Source organism: Lepisosteus oculatus, chromosome 11, assembly GCF_040954835.1.
Source record: "Lepisosteus oculatus isolate fLepOcu1 chromosome 11, fLepOcu1.hap2, whole genome shotgun sequence".
Lineage (NCBI taxonomy): Eukaryota > Metazoa > Chordata > Actinopteri > Semionotiformes > Lepisosteidae > Lepisosteus > Lepisosteus oculatus.
In genome coordinates, this window is record NC_090706.1 from 17,408,277 (window position 1) to 17,429,699 (window position 21,423).

General features: G+C 44.9%; 1 protein-coding gene across 3 annotated transcripts in view; it reads right to left on the bottom strand.

The window, feature by feature from the left end:
• Positions 1–21,423, bottom strand: part of plppr2a (phospholipid phosphatase related 2a) — a 55,916-nt gene that overhangs the window by 16,085 nt on the left and 18,408 nt on the right. For 2 of the 3 annotated variants that reach the window (XM_069195853.1, XM_069195855.1), the window contains one exon: positions 16,338–16,526. The exons of the other annotated variant lie outside the window; for it this stretch is intronic. In XM_069195853.1, coding sequence (XP_069051954.1) covers positions 16,338–16,526 — 189 coding nt within the window. The remainder of the gene's footprint in view (positions 1–16,337; positions 16,527–21,423) is intronic. 3 annotated transcript variants of the gene reach the window in all.

Consider the following 21,423-nt stretch of genomic DNA (forward strand, 5'->3'; position numbering starts at 1 on the left):
TGCTACGTAAAGTGTTGCACGCTTAACGTATTTTGAGACATCTGCATTGAGAAGCATGAGCACATTGAGGGCATATGCTTAAAACATTCTTTATCTGCCTTGTTGGTATAATGTGTAATTAAACCCGCAGCTTGGAAAACCTGAAATGGATTTAACTGTTGTGCAACACTGTGCTGTGCATTCCCATCCTAATCCTCTCGCCTGATCCAGGTTTTGATTTTTGGTTGGATTCGTTGGTGGGTTTTTTTCAACCGATTCCAGAACACCTTTTTTTTATAACGTGGCTCCCAAAGATCTGGAGAACCTACTCATGTCTTTGATTCGCTGTTCCCACGTCTGCTCTGCGGAGAGTGGAAGTTGGAATAGGCATATAAGGATCCAAAGAGGGGTGTCAGAGCTTTTTATACACATTTAATTCGAAATACGCACTAAATATTTCTGACTATAAGACAAACTTTTCTAGAGCCACTTTTAAGCGAAACATAAGACTCTCCTTCTAATAGAGCTTCTCCCAAATTTCTGTGTTTTTGTCACTGCCTTGTATTTGCTACTAACCAGCAAAATCTTCAAAACCAATTTTTTCTGCACTTTCAATAATGAAAAATAAGAACCGCTACAGACTTGATGCTGAAAGTGACTTGTGCTGTGCTAGTGAGAATTTCAAAACTTGTAGAAATCAAGCAGCGTCAGAGCTTACTGATAATGTTTGAGGCAAACTCTTCAATAAAAATAAACTTCAAATGTGAATGTAGATCATACTACCTTCAATCTCATAAAATTATTAGCCCATATACTGGGCAGAGTGGGGGGGGGGCTGTGGGTTTTGTTTTAACTGAAAGGGTTGCACTGTACTTCAAAAGTTGAGAGCCACTGGCTTAAAGCACATTAAACTTAGCACCAGTGTTCCATCTTTTTATGAAGAAGATCCTGCCGGGACCAAAACAGCAAAGTTAGCTAAGCTAAAGAACTCCAACTCTTTCCAAGTCCCACATTAACCCCCATGAATGATGCATTCAGGTTTGCCTGAATAATTAATGGCAATGTTCATTCAATAAAAAAATGTTCTGATGATGACATTTTCTTTTTAACCGCACAAAGAAAAAAATGCCATAATAAATAATTTTGACTGTGTGGCAGAAGCTGAAGAGACAGACTTGTCAGAAAACACAATGAAGCTGAAATATTTGCTTGGATTAGGCCGTGCATAGTCTTTGAGTTACTGTATCTGTATGTCTCAGAACAAGTGTTGTTCCTGTCACAGGCTCTTCTTCCAATCAGTACCGGATTTTACACTGTGCCTACAGTGCCTAGGAACCAGGAACGTTTAGGGCCTACGAAGGAGGGAAACACTAGTGATTAATGAAAAGCAAGCTGAAGCAACGTGCTTGCGATCGACTCTAGGTGCTCTAAATCAATAATCACGCGCTACCTAGCGGCTGTTCTGGAAACTAGAAGTATCGAAGTAGCTTGACTCGCTCCATCAATCACGAGGTTTAGTATTAGAATAGTTTAAAGTGCATCATGTCAATTGACGTGTTTCAACTGGTGTTTACTCCTCTTTTTGCACAAATCAGAGTGCCCAGGGCCTACGAGCACCAAAATCTGGCCCTGATTCCAATGTCTGGAAAGATGTCTGTACATCTTGCTAAAGACAATTGGATGCATCTTTCTATCATGGTTTTTATCTGTGCTTAATCATACTTGATCATACTCTTTTATCATGCTGTAATCAAGAGCATTATCAGATATGGTATTACAGTGTGGTTTGGTCATCTATCAGTTCATTTTAAATCACAAATTACCTGCCTCATCCAGACAGCTTTGAAGGTCATGGGAGTGAGATAGCATCCCTCCCTGCGGACAGTCTTTGAAAAATCCATAATCAAACAGGCAGGAAAAATTATATCAGCTCCTTCCTACATCCTCAATTCTGAATATCAACTTCTCCCTTCTGGCAAATGTTTTAGGGTTCCCAAATGTAAGTCGAACAGATACAAACATTCTTTTGCTCCACTATGCATGAAAGCTGTCACCGCAAATGTCAAGGATCAGCACAGTTTTGACTCTTACAACCCACTTGGGTGCAATATGTTTTGTGATGCGTTATACATGTTATGTGTTGTTATGTGTTATACATGTGCAATAGAGTGATGTGCAATGTTTTTCTTTTCTTCTTTTTTGGGGGTTTGCATTCTATTTAAATGTACAGGAGTGCTGTGTGTCCATAAACAATGTCCCTCAATGGACAATAACAATCTTATCTAACGCCACACAAAGATATAAAATGGGTTGGTGCAGTAAATGTTCAGACTGTGCAGCACCACACTTGCACAGTGCATCTCTAGATGATGTTGATGCTTATTGTCCATTTTTTGTAGGGTGTTAAAGGAACTTTAAATGGTGAGCAAGTTCAGCAGAGGAAGAGGAACAGGGCTGCTTAGACTATCCAAACATACAGCCAAGATCCGGAACCACTGACTCCTGGTCTACTGTGTGAAAGGGGACAGTAATTGTTTCCATCGAATGCTTATTAAAATATGTCAGGGCTGCGCTACATTGATAATACCGAACCAGAAAATAAGGCAAAGCAGACAAAACCCGGTATTTCCAAGGAAACTGCCGGAACAGCAGTGTCGGAGCTGAAAGCCGGACTGAGGGGGTTGCAGGTGGCCTGTGTGGAGCTGTATTTAGAGTGAGTGGGTTGTCTCAATCCCCCCGGACCTTAAAAACAGGCCTGTTCTTCTGCAGCTCAGAACTGCTGGGCCTGTTCCCACAGACCGTTAACAGCCACGTGGGTGTGAGATCTGCTTCCTGTAAACCACACAGCTTGCCAGGCGTTGCTAGAGGTGCAGGGATCCCAGGTAGGGACTGGGAGAGGAAAGGCAGGAAGTGGGCTCTTTGTGGCTCCTGAGCGCCTCATTCAGCAGAGATACTGTCTGTGAGGAGGAGTCCATGTTGAAGCATGTGGTCCTGATGTTGCCGGTTCGAGCCCAGGTCTCGCCACTAGCCACCTGTTAGCCCAGGGGTTTTCTCAGCTGGCTGGGTAGAGGTGACCACTGGTTCCTCCCCAGCTCCTGCAGGCTTGCAGTGACGTAAGTGAGAACGTGAAGAAATCCTCTCACACCTCCTGGTCTCAGTCCCCTGACTCATGTTTCACTCTCAGTAATGTCTGAGGACCTCAAATACCCGAATCCAGTTGCTTCTTAGTCTTCCTTGCTCAAGCCAAACATTTTTCAATTCTTTTATCCGGGCAGTGTAGAATGTTCCGCGAAGTCTTGAAATGTACCTCGTTGTTGTTTTTTCCAACTGATCTTTTTTTGATTATAACATGGCTGCCAAAGCCTCACTAGGTTTATCTGAAGAACATACTCATGTCTTTGAGTCACTATTCCCACGTCTGCTCTGCAGGGAGTGGAAGTTGGACCTCCCAGCATGCTGAGGAACTCCTTACCTCTACTTACTAAGCCTTTCACAGCACATTTACATTTTTCATTCACAGCTCTTTTTCTCAGGCTGTTTCTTCTACACTTCCTGAGAGCTTGTTTTGCTGTATTGCCGTCTGTTGTGTCGGGAGGCAAACAAGACACAAGCACAGCACAGTCGATGCTTACCATAAGGGGCTGCGCACAGTTGTGGAGTGAACAGGATGAACCCATGGTGTTCAGAAGTAGCCATTTTTCCACTGTCATTCCATTAAAATAAGGTATAAGAAAAAAACTGGCAGCTGTTTCTTCAGGTGTTGCCACGATGGAGGACGCGAATGTTGAACTGAGCTGGAAAAATCAGGAGCTTTAATTAAAACTGCACATGTGTTCAGAAACGAGCTGTGGTCACTCAGCTCTCGTGGTGCGCAAGGGATTGATTTGTCCACAGAGAGAATTGTCTGAGGACCGCCGACGTGTTCCAGCTGAACGGTCTAACCTGGGTGAGTGCTATGCTTGAGGAAATCAAAGGCATTCACGCGAAGGGTGCTGTAGAATAAAAATATTTCTTGTGAAGAAGATGTCTACAAGAGGAGTCGGAAAGTTGCTTTGAAAGGAATGTCAGTTTCTGTGGTTGCCTTGGAGACGGTGAACTCCAAGTGTCCTGCCTATTCTCTACAGAAGCCCAAGAGTACAGAAATGTGCAGAACTCCTATTGCTGTGTCGTTCCTTCCCATGTCAAGTTTTTAACAAGATAACATATGTTATTTAATGCAAATATACCCCCTGGTTCTGGAAAACTAAAGCCTGCAACTTTCCTGAGAGGGGATGTGCACAGACAGATGATATACATTTCAAAATATCAACTATACTGCTCTCCTGTTTCACTACTGCTATAAAATGGGAAACCATCTCGGTCTTCTCCCTGTGCTCAATGAATTTGTGCTTGGAGTCACTCAAGGTTTCAGTTATTGTTATCCACCAAACAAAACATTGCATACAATTTTCCGCCTATGTTTTGTGGTCCAACAATGTGGTTGTGACACCACATGGTATATATTACACTTCAATTAACATGGAATGAGAGGGGAGCATTTCAATTCTGATCTTTTGTACCACATTTTGGCTCCCTGTACTGCATCTCAATGCTATTCACCAAAATATCCCATCTGTCTTTCGCTAAGAGAAAGTAAAGCCTAGGGGATTGAACACTAACAAATATGAAGCCTTTAGAAAATTAATTTACTCTCAACATTTATGTTGATAATAAAAAAATAACTTTGATTCAGATATAGTGTGATGAGACCCATGTTTGCAAGAGCAAATATACACATTTTCTCCCTAGAGGTATTGTGGCTTACAAGACAGAGCAATTCATTAAAAAAATAAATCATGCTATAAAAAGACTGCTGAGAATTCTAGTTGAACAGCATTAAAAATCAAGTCAAGTTCCAGGGGTGCTGGCAGACAGTGCCGTCTCAATTTGTGTGTCATGCTAAGAGAAGTAGGAATGAAATCACTATCATACTGTACATCTGGCGCTAAACGACGGAGAGATCGGACAGATCGGACCGCTCTCAGGGGCTGATATGTACTGAGCCGGGCTGCTGTCTGCGCCCTGAGACCGACAGGCCGAGAGCTGTTCAGCCCTCAGGGTAAAAAGGGAAGAGGTTGAAGCCAAGCACCGATTTAGCCTTTTAAAGAATAAAAAGAGGCAAAGTTTTTTTTTTCCTGAACAGGATGAGAGCACCACGATGGTGATGGCCGTCGTAATTAATATTTACGGTTTTGCTGTACTGAAAAACTGGAATCACCTCATTGGGCGGCAAATCATTTGGAAACAGGAGTAAATCCATGCATATAAACAACAAGCAGAGCGCTGTCTTCAGCAATTCGTTCTTCTACAATGTCGAGACTCAGAGAGAGAAACTAGGTGGGGATGCTAGAAGCAGTAGCCATGCAAATAAGCCCTGAGTCCAAATTCAAGGAATCATGCCCCCCTGCATATGATGCAGGTGTGTCCTGTTCCCCTGCCCCAGTTTGACAGCCCCCCTGGAGAAATCACTGGCCTCTCTGCCTTTTTCCCTGTCTGCACCTCGGGCAGCTCTCCAGCTCTCCAGTCCAGACAGAAACTGGGTTAGCATCTTTCTCTACTGTGCGCTACCAAAGCCTGTTTCATGCTCTTCTCCACGCATACTGTATATATAGAATAGCACCCAAATCTTATGATCCCCTTTCGTCTCGCTCCTGCTGGATGAAAACCAGGTACAAACCGCTTAAGTTTCTTTCTCAGCATTTATAACATATACATAGAATATTGGAATCTGATCCTTCTAGGCATATTTTAGACAGATCCTTTATGAGAGACCTACACAGAGAGCCAAATCGAAGCAAAATGTGCAGAAAATGCATCTTATCTTCTGCGAGATCCTGAGACCCAAAGAGAAAGACACAGGCGCAGAGAGAGAGCTTTGCTGTTCCATGAGTAAGACGCACAGCTTTCTTCCCTACTGCTGTTTGTACAGTCCCTTCAGCTTCTACTGCTGCTCAAAGTGTTCTGCATTAGAAGACTGAAACTCAGGGATCAGTTCACTGTTAAGTTCAATGACCCTGACCCTAATCACATCTTGATTTAGCAAGCAGTGACACTTGTACTTAGAATACTAGTAGCTAATATATTCCAAAATGTTGCAATTTCAAAGTATTTTCTATCGTGTTTTGTAGAATCAAATCATTTGTTGCCCAAATTTATTGCAGGGATTCTACTTAGAACCAGCTGTAAAAATACCTAGAAGTACCACCTTTTATATCAGTACAGTGATCACACATTTTTAGCAAAATCCCAAGCACAAAATGGATCAGGACCACACACACCTTCAGCTGCAACCTTCAGTATCATGGAACACATAATATGTATTATTTAATTACATAGAGACTGTGGAATCTACATCAGCTGGGTGATCAGGGCTGTCAGCACTCGTGCGGATCAGAGTCCTCTCTGGACATGTTTATTAATTTCCTGCATCTTGTTTACACTGTCCAGATATCATTTTAGCAATAAAACAAATCAAGCATTTTAGCACGTATGGATTTACACCAGCGCTAGGAGCCGGATAAGTCTGTTTCCTTATTTTGTGTAAACAGATGGGATTCAAACAAACATATCTAAGATCACTTTACTGGGCATATGCAATTTCTTGTATTAGGAATTTGTCGTATAACATGCACTGTTCCCAATGTACAGTACATGAATACTGTGTTGAATTAGGACAGGCCCCTTGAAGACAAAACCCACTGGACGGTTCTTCAAACCATCAACAGCAAAGGACACCAGGAAGACAGGAAGAAGATTATACTAACTCAGTGTAGTACCCATTTTAGTGTCTTTCACTGTATTAATGTGTCTGCATCACCATTTGTACAAGAAACAGACAATTAGCACCTAATTTAATTATATCAAATCATATGCTCAGGTGTCTGAATGATCATGTCACGATCGCTACCTCTCCTCTTAAGGGCGCTCCAGCCCTTCCTCGTTCTGCCTCATTCCCCGCACCTGTTCCTTATTCCAGCCCCTTTTCAGTTCCCCCTTAAAAGCCAGACGCAGACTATAATCAGGGCTCTACATTGACTCCCAGTTCATGTGAGCCCAGGTCCTGATGCGTCGGGCTCCGTTATGCTTTTAACTTTCTGTTCCGTTTCCCACCGCTGGTCCCAACCCAGTTCCAATTTTTAATCTCCTGGATGGATCGCTTGGTCATGGCCTTATTCTTGTGTATTGGATTCCCCGTTTGGATTTCTTCCTGGATTGTTTGCCCCGGACTCACTCCCCCTGGACACCAGCGCACCAAGGCCACGCCCCCTGTCTCCATTCCCGTCTCCTGCACGACTTTTCCCCCAGTGTTTCCTCACTACTCCGGATTGTGTTGTCTGCATAGGGCCCAGAAAGAACTGTTCGTGACAGATCAAATTTTGATTGTGTGTTTTGAATTCCCCTTTCCTCTGCTGCTCTGCAGTGGACTAGCGACCCAGTCAGGGTGAGTGTGTGCTCTCAGACCCTGTGCTTCATGGACATGGACTTTGGGCTGCTAGAAACGTCCCTGACACAAACAGCCTTCAGAAAGAAGCTGACTTCCCTGAGATGTTTTAAAACTGACCCCGCTGCTGTGAAGGCGTGTTCTGAAATGAATAACTGTATCCTTTAACGTGTCTTTAGGAGACGGGCATGCTGTGTTTCAGGCAGGAACCCGAAGGCCAGTACTGTTAGGGAAGAAGACATTTTTTTGTTTGTGGGTGGGCAAAATGTTATTTTACATTTTTGGATTTTGTTTTGGAAAAACAAGGAAATAAATGAAACCAATGTCAGAAACGCGTCTCTCTCTTTACCACAGTGTAAAACTATATCGCTCTCATTTCTACCTCATGGCTTCTGCATCACAAATCCCCTTCATTTCTCTTTAAAGGGGAAACATGTTCCTATTGATAGGCAGCGCATCTTTTTTCGACAGCTGGCACGGCAATAACACTAAAACTAGAACTTCAGCCATCTTAAAATCCCAGAAGTCTTTTGAAGTCAGGAACATTATTTTTGTTTTCCACACCTATGTCTCACCAGCTTGGTTGGCTTCTCCATACTGCATCTCTAAAACTGCTCCATAAAACTTTCTAACACCCCTCTGCAAAGCGAGGAACCTGCCACACCCCACACCCCTTCTTTCCTGCTTAAACGTCCACAGTCTTCCTGAAATACAGTTCAAACAGACTACAGGGAGAGGAGAACTGGGGTCCTTTAAAAAGGGCTCATTTTTGTAGTTTCCATTAATATATCTCCGCCCCAACAGGGAATCCAGCAGCAAAATATGTTTTAACACCTTTTTTCTCTCTTTTTTTTTACTCCTCACGTTAATTACTGAAGCATTGTGATGTCCCAATTTTCACATCCTGCTTGACACTTTTCATTTCAATTCAACCCGCGAAGCAATGGGAGGGAATAAAATTCCCGGCAGCACACGGAGGAGGGAGAAAGAGAAACGGGGCAGGACTCATCTCTCCGTGTCAACAAAGGTGAAATCAACACCCGACGCCAGTGTGGTGCACAGAACCAGCCAGGGAAACTGGACGAGCAAACACCCCAAAAATAGACACCTCCCGCTATTTATGACAGGTGTTATAAAGTAACACGAGCGCAGTGGATTTCAGGATGAACACAGTAGAGCAGGATGAAGGTAAGATGGCAATGATCTTGATCATCTTACAGTTTGATCTAAGCAAGGCTGGGCCTGGTCACTGCTGAGATGGGAGTCCTCTAAGGAAATCCAGCTTGCTTCTACAAATGGGGTCATTAGACCAGTAGGTGGTGCTCTACCTTTTGTACCTGCATTTGTAAACAAAGGCCCCCTGTCATCCTTGGGATGTTAAACCGAGGTTACTTGGTGCCCTGAGTGGATTTGTACAACCTGGCCTACCTAAATTCCTCCCATAATGCAACTAGTGAAGCAGTTTCTGTCTTTGCCACCTGATCTGCTGTGCAGTGGGCCTGACCCGGCTGCACTTCAGTGGTGGATGACTGGAGTCCCCCTCTGTCTGAAAGGTGCTATATACTGTAAATGCAGATCTTACAACAGGGTAAAAATAGAAAAGAAATATGGGAGACCAAGGCAAAGAGTAGTGAATGCATTACTCTGGTATCTTTAGAGTGAAAAAATACCATTGCCACCAACTGTGATAACGAAAGATGCTGTCATATTGTCTGCTTTACCACCCTGTGCACAATGTTTCACTGGTGTGCAGGGACTGCTCAGTTATTGCACCTTACATACGCAAGACTACTATTCATCGACTTCAGCTCAGCTTTTAACACTATCATTCCAGAGAGACTAGTCAAGAAACTCAGTGCACTCGGTCTCAACACCACCCTCTGCAACTGGATTCGGGACTTTCTGACTGGCAGACCTCAGACTGTCAGGCTTGGAAACCACACCTCTGGCACACTAACTTTGAACACTGAGGTCCCCCAGGGGTGTGTGCTTAGTCCATTACTCTCCTCCTTCTACACCCACGACTGTAAGGCCAAACACAACACCAACCCCATCATCAAGTTTGCCGATGACACCACAGTTGTAGGTCTGATCACAGACAATGATGAGAGGGCCTAGAGGGAGGAGGTCAATCTCCTTACAATGTGGTGTGAGGACAACAACCTCACCCTCAACATCAGCAAAACCAAGGAGTCAACCTCCTTGATCATTGATGTCAGGAAACTGCAAAACGGACATGCCCCTATCCATATCAACGTGACTGAAGTGGAAAGGGTCAGTAACTTCAAATTCCTTGGGGTCCATATCACTGAGGACCTCACATGGTCTCTCAACGCCACCTGTCTGATCAAGAAAGTGCAGCAGCGCCTGTACTTCTTAAGATGGTTGAAGAAGGCTAAGATACAGTATGTCCCCAGATCCTCACTAACTCTTACAGATGCACTGAAGAAAGCACACTGACAGGTTGCATCACAGTGCAGGTATGGCAACTGCAGTATTGCCGACTGCAAAGCCCTACAGCGGGTGGTGAAAACTGCCCAGTCCATCACTGGGGTTGCCCTCCCATCTATACAGGACATTTATGAAAGACGGTGCTTGAGGAAAGCTCTAAGCATTATCAAAGACCCCACACACCCCAGCTACAGACTGTATGACCCTCTAATATCTGGAAAACGGTACCGGAGCATTCGGGCCCGGACTACCAGACTCAGAGACCATTTTTACCCCCGCGCTATCAAACTACTAAACTCCCAGCCTCTCTCACCTATGATCTGAACCTCACAGTGCCTTCTCTCTTGCCAAATACTCAAACACACATTGAAATCTACCTCTACCTTACATGTCAAAAAGCTCACTCCCCATAATTTTCTATCCTTTTATTTCATTCTGTTGATGCATGTTATTGCACATCTGATGTTGTTTTGCACATTGCCTGTTACCTTATGTTGTTTTGCACATTGCCTGTTGTTGTTTTTGCACACTGCCTGCTGTTGTTTTTTGCACACTGCCTGTTGTCTCTGTCTTTCTTTTATTATACAATTGTATTGTTGTTTTTCTGTACTACTTATTGTCTGAGAGCTAGCTAAATAGCATTTCGTTATACCATATACCTGTATATGTGTATAATGACAATAAATGTGAACTTGAACTTTTCCATCTGCACAAAGGCCTCTTTTCCAGGATTATCCCACCTAGACCAGCACCACCACCTAGAAACCCACACTGCCGGGGGGGGACGGGGAGGGGCCCTGCACAAGTCCGAGCAGCTGTACGTCAAGTCCCACCACACAGACGTGTCCGTCGAGAACACCTGCTCTTCCTTTGAGAATTCCATTTGGATGGGCATTGATATTCCACTAGAATCTCCATTTGCTTCCATTAGGACGTGTATTGAATCTCTGTGCTCCATGGCGAAGCTGAGCAGACAGAGCTCCATTTACCATGGACTCATACTCAAGAATCCAGGCCACCAGCAGCATCGGCACAACAGAGGACAAAAAAATAAAAACATCAAAATGCATGTCGCTACCTGTTCTGTGAGAGCAAGGAACCCAGGCTCTTAGGAGATAAGAGTCTTGTGTGCTAACCCCGGCTGACAATTCCTCTCCTGTCTTGCCCCCTGACAAGCCTGCAGCAGACTGGAAAGGTAGGATGTGAAACTTGGCAGTGCATGCCAGTTCCACGAGTGCCTGGACAACAATCAGATGTCTTATTAACGAGGTGTTTCAAACCTGCAGGTCAGAAGAGCCACGTCTGCAGGCCCACAATGCACCTGAAACTTCCCTAAGATTCCCTGAGCAGAGTAGTTTGTCCTCTACGGTTCTTTCACTTTCTTGAAAAACATGCAAGACCAGACGATGTCCAATATAATTTTTACCCCCGAAATCAATGCGTCCAAACATCTTGTGCTAAAACAGCATGGAGAAAGCAATATGGGGCTTTTTTGGAAAAACAGGTTTGTGTTTTAACAAACTCAATTCCAAACTTGCTTTGACAGATTCCCAGGGCCTGCAGTGCACCTTGCCGAGAGAACAGCACACAAACGATTCCACTTCATTGCGAGGCAGGATCACAAAGAGTCTCGCCCATTACCCAGTCTTCAGAGTTCAGCACAGCTGCCTTGGGGTTGAAGTGCAGCAGTCGTCCTTCTGTTCAGGTTCAGAGCCTGATTAATTCAAAATGAGCAGTTACACACAGCCGAATCATCCAGGTCACGTACCCTGTGGTCAAAAATCAGTTTTCATGAGCATCTTTATCTGCTCTTGTGCCACATCAGCTTTACCTGGTAATGCTGTGTTTGAGTCTGCTCCTATTTGTGCTCAGTGTTGTGTTGCCTATGTATTACCTCTGAGTGAAGGCTGTTTTCAACATTGCTGGGCTGACTACAATCTAGCAAGCCATACATCAGGAAAGGATTAACATTTTAATCCTTAAAACAGAGGGTAGCCCAGTATTTTTGTGAAATTCTGTTGCGTCTCTAACAAATATGTAAAAACCTAATGGATTTGCACTGTTAATAGCCAGCGACTTACTGAGGACATTCCTGAGAAACAATTTTAGTGCAGAACAATGCATGTGATGTTTACATTTCAGGGAAATGACTAAAAAAACACTGATGCACATAATCTCCTGCACCAAAGCCTTAATCACAAAAGCTGCTGCCTATCTCCTGGAGTTCATTAACATTAGCTGGTAATTACAATTGTTTAAAACCAGAGAGTAAACAGAAAGGACTGGAATCTCTTTAGGTGTTTCCAGCTCTAGGACTGTGGAGGTATACTAGGCAGTGTGGCAAGAGGCAGTTACAATACTACAAAAGTGGGTGCAGGAGAAACAATTGAGTGACCAGCGGTTCAATTGCCCTTTATAGTGAGAACTCTTTTTGTATTTCTGCATGACATCAGAATAGTAGGTTTCTGCCAGGGAATTGTCCCTCCTGCTGTCACTTTTCGAGTAATTAACTGTGCCCGACAGAAGCTCCCCACACTCTGATAGACCATCATCGACCTGCTGCAAGATGCAACGGGCACACTGCTGAAAAGTAATTAACTTGCTTTCAGTCCTATACAGAAGTGGCCGTAGAAGACATCCTTCAGGACTGGGAAACACAGGGGTCCCAGATCCACGCTGGCACCGATAAGATAGAAACTGAAACGGCTTGTGTGCTCACTACGCCCAGCTGATGTTTTACTGGCTCGGGCCATTATTACAAAGCTAAAGAGCTTTAAAGCTTTCTTTTTCAATCACGTCACACTCCGTTTTTCATGGATTCGTGGATTCCTTTCTTTTCCGTGGTTTCTTTCTGTGTAGAGGGCAACCGGTGCCCAGGGGCTGAATGCCCTGGTCTTGCCACATATGAAGGCTGCAGATCAGGAACGCTCTTTAGGATGTGGATTGGCCTAGATGGCGAGCCACCCCTGCTCACGTTCGCATGGTGAAGTTTGCATGTTCTCCCCAGACGCACAATCGTTTTCTCCCACCTTCTTAAGGCATGCTGGCTAAGTTAACTGGTGCCTCTAAATTGCCAGGTTGTTGCCCAGCCTTGTGTACCTGTGCTCTGGGTTGTGGGTTCGATACCCTTCGGCAGGAATAAGAGCTGGGCGGAAATCTGTACAGTACTTTTGCCATGATAAGTACTTCTCAAGCACTTCCTTTTCCTCAAGAATGCTACTAAAAGGTTACATTCTTACATCCCTCCCCCTCGTAGCTCCTGTGCTTGCTAGTAGCTCACTGATCCAAAGGATCTCATTCAGCTCTTTCTCGAAAGCAGCCAATGGATCAGCTTCTGTGTTCCAGACCCCCCACAACGTTTTCCCATCCTTTCCCCTGCGGTTTGTGTCAGGCTTTGCCAGACTTTGAATTGGCTGTCTTTTGCCAAACAACAAATTTGTTTTCTTCATACAGCAGACTCTTCCAGGGGAGGTGGAGCTCCAGCAGGCTCAGTGGTTCAGAAAGGGAGTGACAGTCAATTGCAGGGGATGCAGCGCTGCCTTCAACTGTATTCCACAGCAGGTTACTGCTGATCTCTGTGCCCTACTTAGCCGTGATGAGTGGGAGAAGAAGGTGGGAGCTAGCCTGTGAATCAGACGAGAGAGAATCTAGTGTCTGCCTGCTTTGAGTGGGTTGTCCTTTCTGTAAGGGGGGTAAAAAACATCTTGAACGCGGTACTTGCCAGTAAGCTAAGGACAGAAAGAAAGCCGTTACCATTAATTAGTGCACACAAGACTGCCTCTATGAAAACCACACAGATGCACAATGGTCCAGTTTGTCCAGTCTGAAAAATAGCCCATTTTGGGCATCTCTGAGCACATTGCTGATGTTTGCGCTCAGAGACTCTGTTGCTGCAAGCGTGCACAAATAAACCAAGAACCATCCTTAGACAGCCAAACACCATTGCTTACTGTGGCGGGAACCCCCAAGCCTTGTTGCAGGATCATCTACATCAGGCCCTGCAGGACCATCCCCATAAGTTTGTGCCTGCCCTGGTTTGAGTTTGGGGTCCTGGTTATACAGTTTTTATAGGCAGCTGTAATGTTAATAATAATAATAATAATAATAATAATAATAATAATAATAATAATAATAATAATAATAATTGCTTACACTTATATAGCGCTTTTCTGGACACTCCACTCAAAGCGCTTCACAGGTAATGGGGACTCCCCTCCACCACCGCCACCAGTGTGCAGCCCCACCTGGATGATGCGACGGCAGCAATAGTGCAGCAGAACGCTCACCACACATCAGCTATCAGTGGGGAGGAGAGCAGAGTAATGTAGCCAATTCATTGAGGGGGATTATTAGGAGGCCATGATTGGTAAGGGCCAATGGGAAATTTGGCCAGGACGCCGGGGTTACACCCCTACTCTTTTCGAGAAACGCCCTGGGATTTGTAATGACCACAGAGAGTCAGAACCTCGGTTTTACGTCTCATCTGAAGGACAGAGTTGTATTCGTGGGTTTATTAGCCAATGCCAGGCTCAGATAAGGACTGTAAATTTTAGAAAACTGCTTTATCAGTTCTTGAAGCTGACAACATCTTAAACTATTAGCAATGAGGAGACCTTACTTCCGGCGATTCCTGGAGTCAGGCCCAAGAAACCTTTTACCATCTCGTGTGCAGAAGTAGATAGACAGGCCAGATGAAAACACTGTCAACTGTTATTATTCAAGTACTGAGCGCAGCAGGAATGTGAAAGAGGACTTTTCAATTGTGGTTGTTTGGTGTATTTAATGTTAAAACAACTGCAAAGCATAGTGGCTGCTGTTAAATAAAGTCTTAGTTTGCCTTAGGAGACTGACCCGACTGTCTGTGTCACAGGCACTAAGATCTGAAAGTCCCCTGTTAGTAAATTAAGCTATAATGTGTAGAGAGTTGATATTACAGACCCTATCTCGATCAGGTAAATTGTTCCCTGCAATGGGTGAAGGATGAAGGTGATGGGTGTATCATGTTCTCTGCTCCTATAAAGAATATAGAAACCAGGATAAGTGACCTTGGCTCTGGTAAGGACCTTTTATTTTAGTTGAGGCTGTAGGGTTATGCAGACTATCAGAATGTCAAAATCACCCTTTACAACTGTATTAGTCGCCTCATAGTGACAATGCTCCATTTTCTGTAACACGTGCTGCAATAGCAAAATGACAACAACTGAAGTAACTCAGTCCCATCCCTAACCATAAACTCAGCACCCTCACCAAACCCTATTTCTAAACCTCACAGTATCTTGCACTAATCCCGTTAACCTTAACTCTCGATCCAGATTTTAATAGTAATTCAGAAGTTGAGTTTACAGTAACCTTTGAATGACTATTTCCTAGCAACACCTCCATCCCACACCTAATTCTAACACAAACACTAGCTCGAAGTCTACATGTAGCTCCAAACCAGTGAGAAGCAAAATAAATACTGAACTATACAGTACGTCCAACCCTAACCATCACCTTAAGTACAGCCATAACCCTATACCTAACTCCAAATGTAACTCTAACCCCCATGACAATCCTAATACTAACCCAAACACTAAACCTAAACCCAACCCTAATGCTGATTTTAACCTTAATTTAAACTCTAGGACTACAATACTGTAGCTTCAGCACATATTCTAACAGCAACTCTAGACCTAACCCTGACCACAACAGTAGCCCTTTGTCTGCTTCTAAGCATAACTTTAACATTATACTGCAGTCAGTCTGACCAGGTTTAAAAACTGCTGTTACAGTTGACACTGTCAAATGTGATCTTATATTTATGAACAATGCTGTCTGATAATCATATCTTATCATATTGTATCATATCTACTAAATATCTCATAGAACTATAGCTTGAGAAAATATGTTTACCTGAACTGCATTGCAAAGGCCATTAACATTAATGATACATCTTGTCAAAAGGAGCTTTGAAGTCGAAGAAAATCCACAGTGGTCTCTAGTCAAACAGTCCCTGTCAGCATCTTAAACTGTCTTAAACACATTGCTCATGTCTTCTACCTCGGATTGGAGATACTGTAGCATGAAGCAGGCAAGTGTGTTAAATTCAGAACACTGAGTGACACACAAACAGGTATAAGACTAAGGGAAACTGAACACACACAGGCACAGCGATAATCGCGCACATCACTCAAGAGGAGCACGCTGTACCGTCCACGCCGCTCTGACAGAGGCTGCAGACAGAGAGAGCAAGGCGGTGGAGAGATGGCAGCCCGCAGAGTTCGCCGAGCGACTGAAGCCAGCTGTCATCCTGTTGCTGGAAAAAATTCAAATCCCACGGATGCACTCTCTCACACACACACACACACACACAGAACAGAGCTGGCATCGCTGTCCGCCCAGGATGGGCAGGTGAAGAGCTCCGGTCGATCGGCGCACGCCGGCTTACCGTCACGGTGGGGATGGCAGTGACCAGAGAGTACACCAGGACCGGTGGAGCTTTGCTGGTGTCTTCGGGTCCGGGGTAAGGCTTGGAGAAGGCTTTGTCGAAGCAGAAGAAGCCCTGGACGTGGACGGGGAAAGTGTCGGTGTATTCGAAGTAGTACGCCAAGAGCACGGTGCCTGCCATGATCACCAGCTGGAAATAGAACATGGTCCGAGGTCAGAGCTGGAGGTGTCGGGGGCTGGGGGCGCGCTCGCTGACCGGCTGGGCAGAAAGACGGGATGAAGGCAGGAAGGAGTTCCAGAGAGTTCAATCAAAAGAGGGGGGTGGGAGGGGGGGGGTACAGGAGGAGAGAAATCCCAAAAAACAGACGCAGCAGGACGGGGGGGGGGAAGGCAAAAAAAAGGTGGAGGATGTAGTTTTTGTTGGTTTTTCTAAAAAAAGAGGATAGATGCAGCCTTACAGAACGAAGCAAAGGAAGAAAACAAAGAAACAAGAAGGGAGAGCGACACACAGAGAGAGAGAGGGGAGAGAGAGAGGAGGAGAGTGCGCGAGTTGAGGGGATTCGGCGAGGGCGAATGTGATTCGCTAGACGCCAGCCAGCGCTCTGGCAGCTCGGCGCGCGTGTCTCTGTGTGTGTGTGTTTGCCCGCGCGTGTGTGTGTTAGCGTGAGCTTCTCTCCTTCGTGTTAGGTGTGATGGAGGGGACCGCTGGGGAAGCGGACCGCTCTTGATTCAGGACGAGGGGCTCCCCCCACCCAAAATGATTTTCGAGTTGTCCAGAGCTGAGTGGCTGCACAATGGGCTACAGATAATCCCCTCAAGTCTCATTATATGCTTAGCCATCCCACAAAGGATGAAAGACAGGCCCCGGGCAAACTCTTGGTCTTTTGTTTTTCAATTTTCTTTACCCTGCGGAGCAATTCTCTTATCAGAATCATCCCCATTCCATTCTTGGGAACTCTTTAGATCTCGTAAATGCCTTTTAGAAATGTTTTAGCCACTGAATGCGTTGTGAAAGTTGTAACAGAGTGATACTGTATTAATGTGAGGATAACCAGGCTCAGCTGTCAATCAACTGCGAGTTAGGCATTCAATACAAATCCTGCCCCCACAGCCCTGCTCCTTACCAGTTTATGACATCATTACACACACATTAATACATCACCTACAGACACCTAGTCATAAAGGCGAGGTAAAGCGTAACCCCATTCTCCATCTCTGCTACACACACAGAAACTCTCCTCTCTTCACATCCTAGAAGCTTGGATTTAAATCGTGATATGGTCATTTCCGCATGATTAAACTTCCCTATGGTGTTTATCACATAAAATGTGTGGTAACTTACTCCAGATGTATTTTTTAGTTTTCTCATTTATCATGGTTAAATAGCAGCCTAAAAAAGGGGGAAAAGCTATATTTCTCTGCATTATTTAGTAATTTCACAGTTTTCAAAAAAGACAAACCAGCTTAGGACTTGACGTTTTTTCTTGTTCTTCTCCAGAGCTACTGTACACGTGGCCCTTTTTTGACAAAGGTTGTGCTGGTATAACTCGGCCCACTTTACTTTTTGCTGTCCTAATTTTGATATGTCCACTATAAATAATAACCCACCCCCGCTCCCACTCACATGTATGAATTTCTTGTGAGATCACCCCCCACCACACCACACCTGCATGACTTCAGGAGGTGTGAGAAAACCCAAGTGCCTGGCCGAAACCGAAGCAAACACAGAGAACATGCAGGCTCCCCACAGAAATTCACAAGCAATTCAACCTGGAGGCAGCAGTGCTAACCACCTGGCACCCGTCCGACCTTGTCTGTGGCACAACAAAGTCACCAGGGGAAAGGAGAGGAGGCACAGCCCTTATATGAGTAATGCTACATATTCACAGGTGATTGCTTAACCACAGGGGGGCGCTGTTGCATGGCATGCACAGGGCAACGTGGCTGACTATGAGCTACCCAGAACACAGCAGCTTTCTGGTAGGTGCATGCTGCCGCAGGTAAACAAGTAACAACCAGGCAGTGGCACAGCTGAGACTGTCACCTGCAAGCCCTGGCACTGAAAGGCAGAACCTATCTCCAGCAGCTAGGGGGCACAGGGCTCATCAGACCCAGGTAATGAGGCATGCAAACAGAAAAATTACACGTCGTCTGGACACCAAATTAATAAAGTACGAAGTTTCAATTTAATATTATGCATTTAAACACCAGAGACACATGAAAATGCAAGATCTCACCCACCACTGCCTGTAAAGAACCCTGCTGATACAATATAGAAACACCACGCGTGCTTTAAATGTATTAGCCAGATTCAGGGGTCAGGAAGGAAAAAAAAAACATCCATTAAAAATACACTGAAATCACAATCAACAATGAGGTACAGCCACCTATCTATCGATCCTTGCGAATGGAGAGTGTATTTGGATCTGCCGCAAAATCATCGTGAAAATGACAGAAACTACAGTTAACCCTCACACTGGCGTCTGGGGCCAGCTGGGCGGTGCTTGTGAAAGCTCTCTCGAGGCGACCAAACCGTACGAGCCCTCCCACACAGCCACACTCACTGCAGTGCTTCCTTAAGAGCTCCCACAGGGCCCAGTGAACACCTGGAAAGCCTTGGAAGCCTGTGTCCACTTAACTCACAGAAGACCTTGATGTGGATCTGAACTTGATTTTCACAGCAGTCCTACTAAACCATAACGTTAGACAGGTTTACTAACTGCTTCTAGTTCAGGCTGGGGCTGAACATAGTGAAGTGGCCCTTTCACAGTGCTGCCTGCTCTGATTTGTGGTGCAAAACAAACCAGGTAGCTCGATGAGATTAATTTTTGATGATTCAGAGATAGGATGAAAACACTTCCAAATGTAGCAAAAGTGGGTTTTCCCCACAATATATATTTTTATATAGCTACTATATTTTTGTACCTTTTCTTTATACTGTACATTGCTGCAAGGCCAAGCATCAGCCCCTGCTGTGTTTGTGTCTGCTCCTGTTTATTCTTGGTGTTTTTTGCCATGCACATGACGGTTTCTAATTTTAATGTTTCATGTGGGCAAGGGTCAAGACTCAACTCTCCAGCAAATATTCAGGAACTATGTGCTCCCTCTCCCACCCATCGCTGTGGAGCCCAGAGCTTGTCCACTGACTGAGGGCTCTGGAGGTGGGCATGTCTCACTCTCTCCAGGTGGAGAGAAGTCACTGCCGACGAGCCAAGTTTTGAAACAAACGGTGATTCCAAATTGGGCGAGTAAACAATAAAACATAATTGTCATTTCTGGATAAAAAATAATTCCTGATCTGGCTATTCCCTGTGAATTTTGACAAGTAGCCAGGGACAGTGTTAGATGAAATGTTTACCAAAGTGATCAATTCTTTTGGCAGTAGAAAGGTAAGTTTAGGGATGGAAGGACCAACTGCTCTTACTTTCTACCTCAGAGTCGCCGCTGAAAGGCCTCAAGTGTCAAGCTTCTCACTTAAACCAAAACCTGCCAGAGACACCAAGATCAACCTTTACTTTGTCCCCATAAAAGTCAGAGTGAGAAAAAAAGGTGAGAGGATGGTGATGCTGGCAGGGAGAAAACAAGATGACCCTTTCTTCTTTTCCTCTCCCTCTCTTCTGCTGTCCAGAGTCTTTTGCTGTAGAGTTTCTTCTGCTGGCTTCATTTTCGGGAAAAATGGGAAAGTGCGTCTTGCAGCCTGGCCAAGCATGCTCAAGCTGTGCTCCATTCGGAAGAAGATCCAGAGTGTCCCACTCTCTGTCCTTGCCTTCCACAAGGCACAGCTTGCTGCTCTTTAGCACGTCTTCAGCTATCTCTGCTGGCTGCATGTATCAGGGGTTTACTTTTGCACAAGACATTGTCCAGCGTTACTTTTGTGATGTTAGGCTGTCCTGATATTTTATCATGGGGGGGGGGATCTTTATGTCAATTCAAATACATGGCCAGCTAAATAAGCTCAAGTAAGACACTCCAGTGTTTCCGGCATCAGTCTGAATCGACCAGAATCAATCAATCAATGAATCAGAAACAAGGCATGATACACTCTGGACAGGATGCCAGTCCATCAAAGGGCAGACACAGATACACTCACACCAGGTCCAATTTTCCCAGAACCAAATTATCATACCAGACTTTTGACTGCGAGAAGAAACCTAGTGCACCCAGAGGAAACCCACAAGAACATACAAACTCCCCACAGACAGCACCCCAGAAACTAAAATCAGAAGTAACATGTGTTGCATGGATCACAGGGCCTCAGCACTGCAAGGATGTAATGCTAACCACTGAGCCACTGTGCCGCCCACTAACTTTCTATTTTCTTCAAAAACACTGATGACATTTGACCGCTGTGAATTAGGAGCTTTGAGATAACCACCTTGCCCTTTGAGTCTGGAAACACTGGGGCATTTTGGGGACTGAGGATGTTGATATAAAAATGTAATTTGTGAGTGTTGAGGGGTAAGCTGCACTGCATACGCAGTTAATGTTACAACCAAAGTTTGTGCAAGTTTGCACTTTTTTTGGAGTGCCTCTTGCATCACTCCTCGCTCCTGCAAAGCCCTTGCTGTCTGTCCCCGAGGAGGGATCAGCACCGATCTAAAGCTGGGCAGGGCGAAGGTTCTGCGGAAGCCCCTTTGGACCTCACTGGAAGCCCCCCAGTGAGACCTAACCCCTGCAGCCGCCCCTTCGGAAGTGAAGAGAGGCACCTGAGCTCCCTCTTCCCTTCATCAAAGAGAAAGGGAAGTGCAGCAGCCAGGGATCTGAGGAAACGCTGCAGTTTCTGTGCTTGAACAATTGGGCCACTGAGGACATCAAAAAAGCATGTTGTGTAACAGCAATGCAGCCCCCAGGGAGCAAACCTGAGCCCTTGTGTGGTTTTCCTTGCAGCTGCACAGCAGCCTGAGCTCTCTGTGTTCACAAAAACAGCAAGCAGACAGCTCCCGGTGCTGATTCTGAAGGAAAGATTACCAGAGTCATTTGCACCTTTACTCTGGTATTTCCTTCTTTTATACTGTACCTTTCTGTGGTTTTCCAATGATTTACTAACCCAAACCACAATGCCTAGCAACAGCTGGCATGAGGGATGT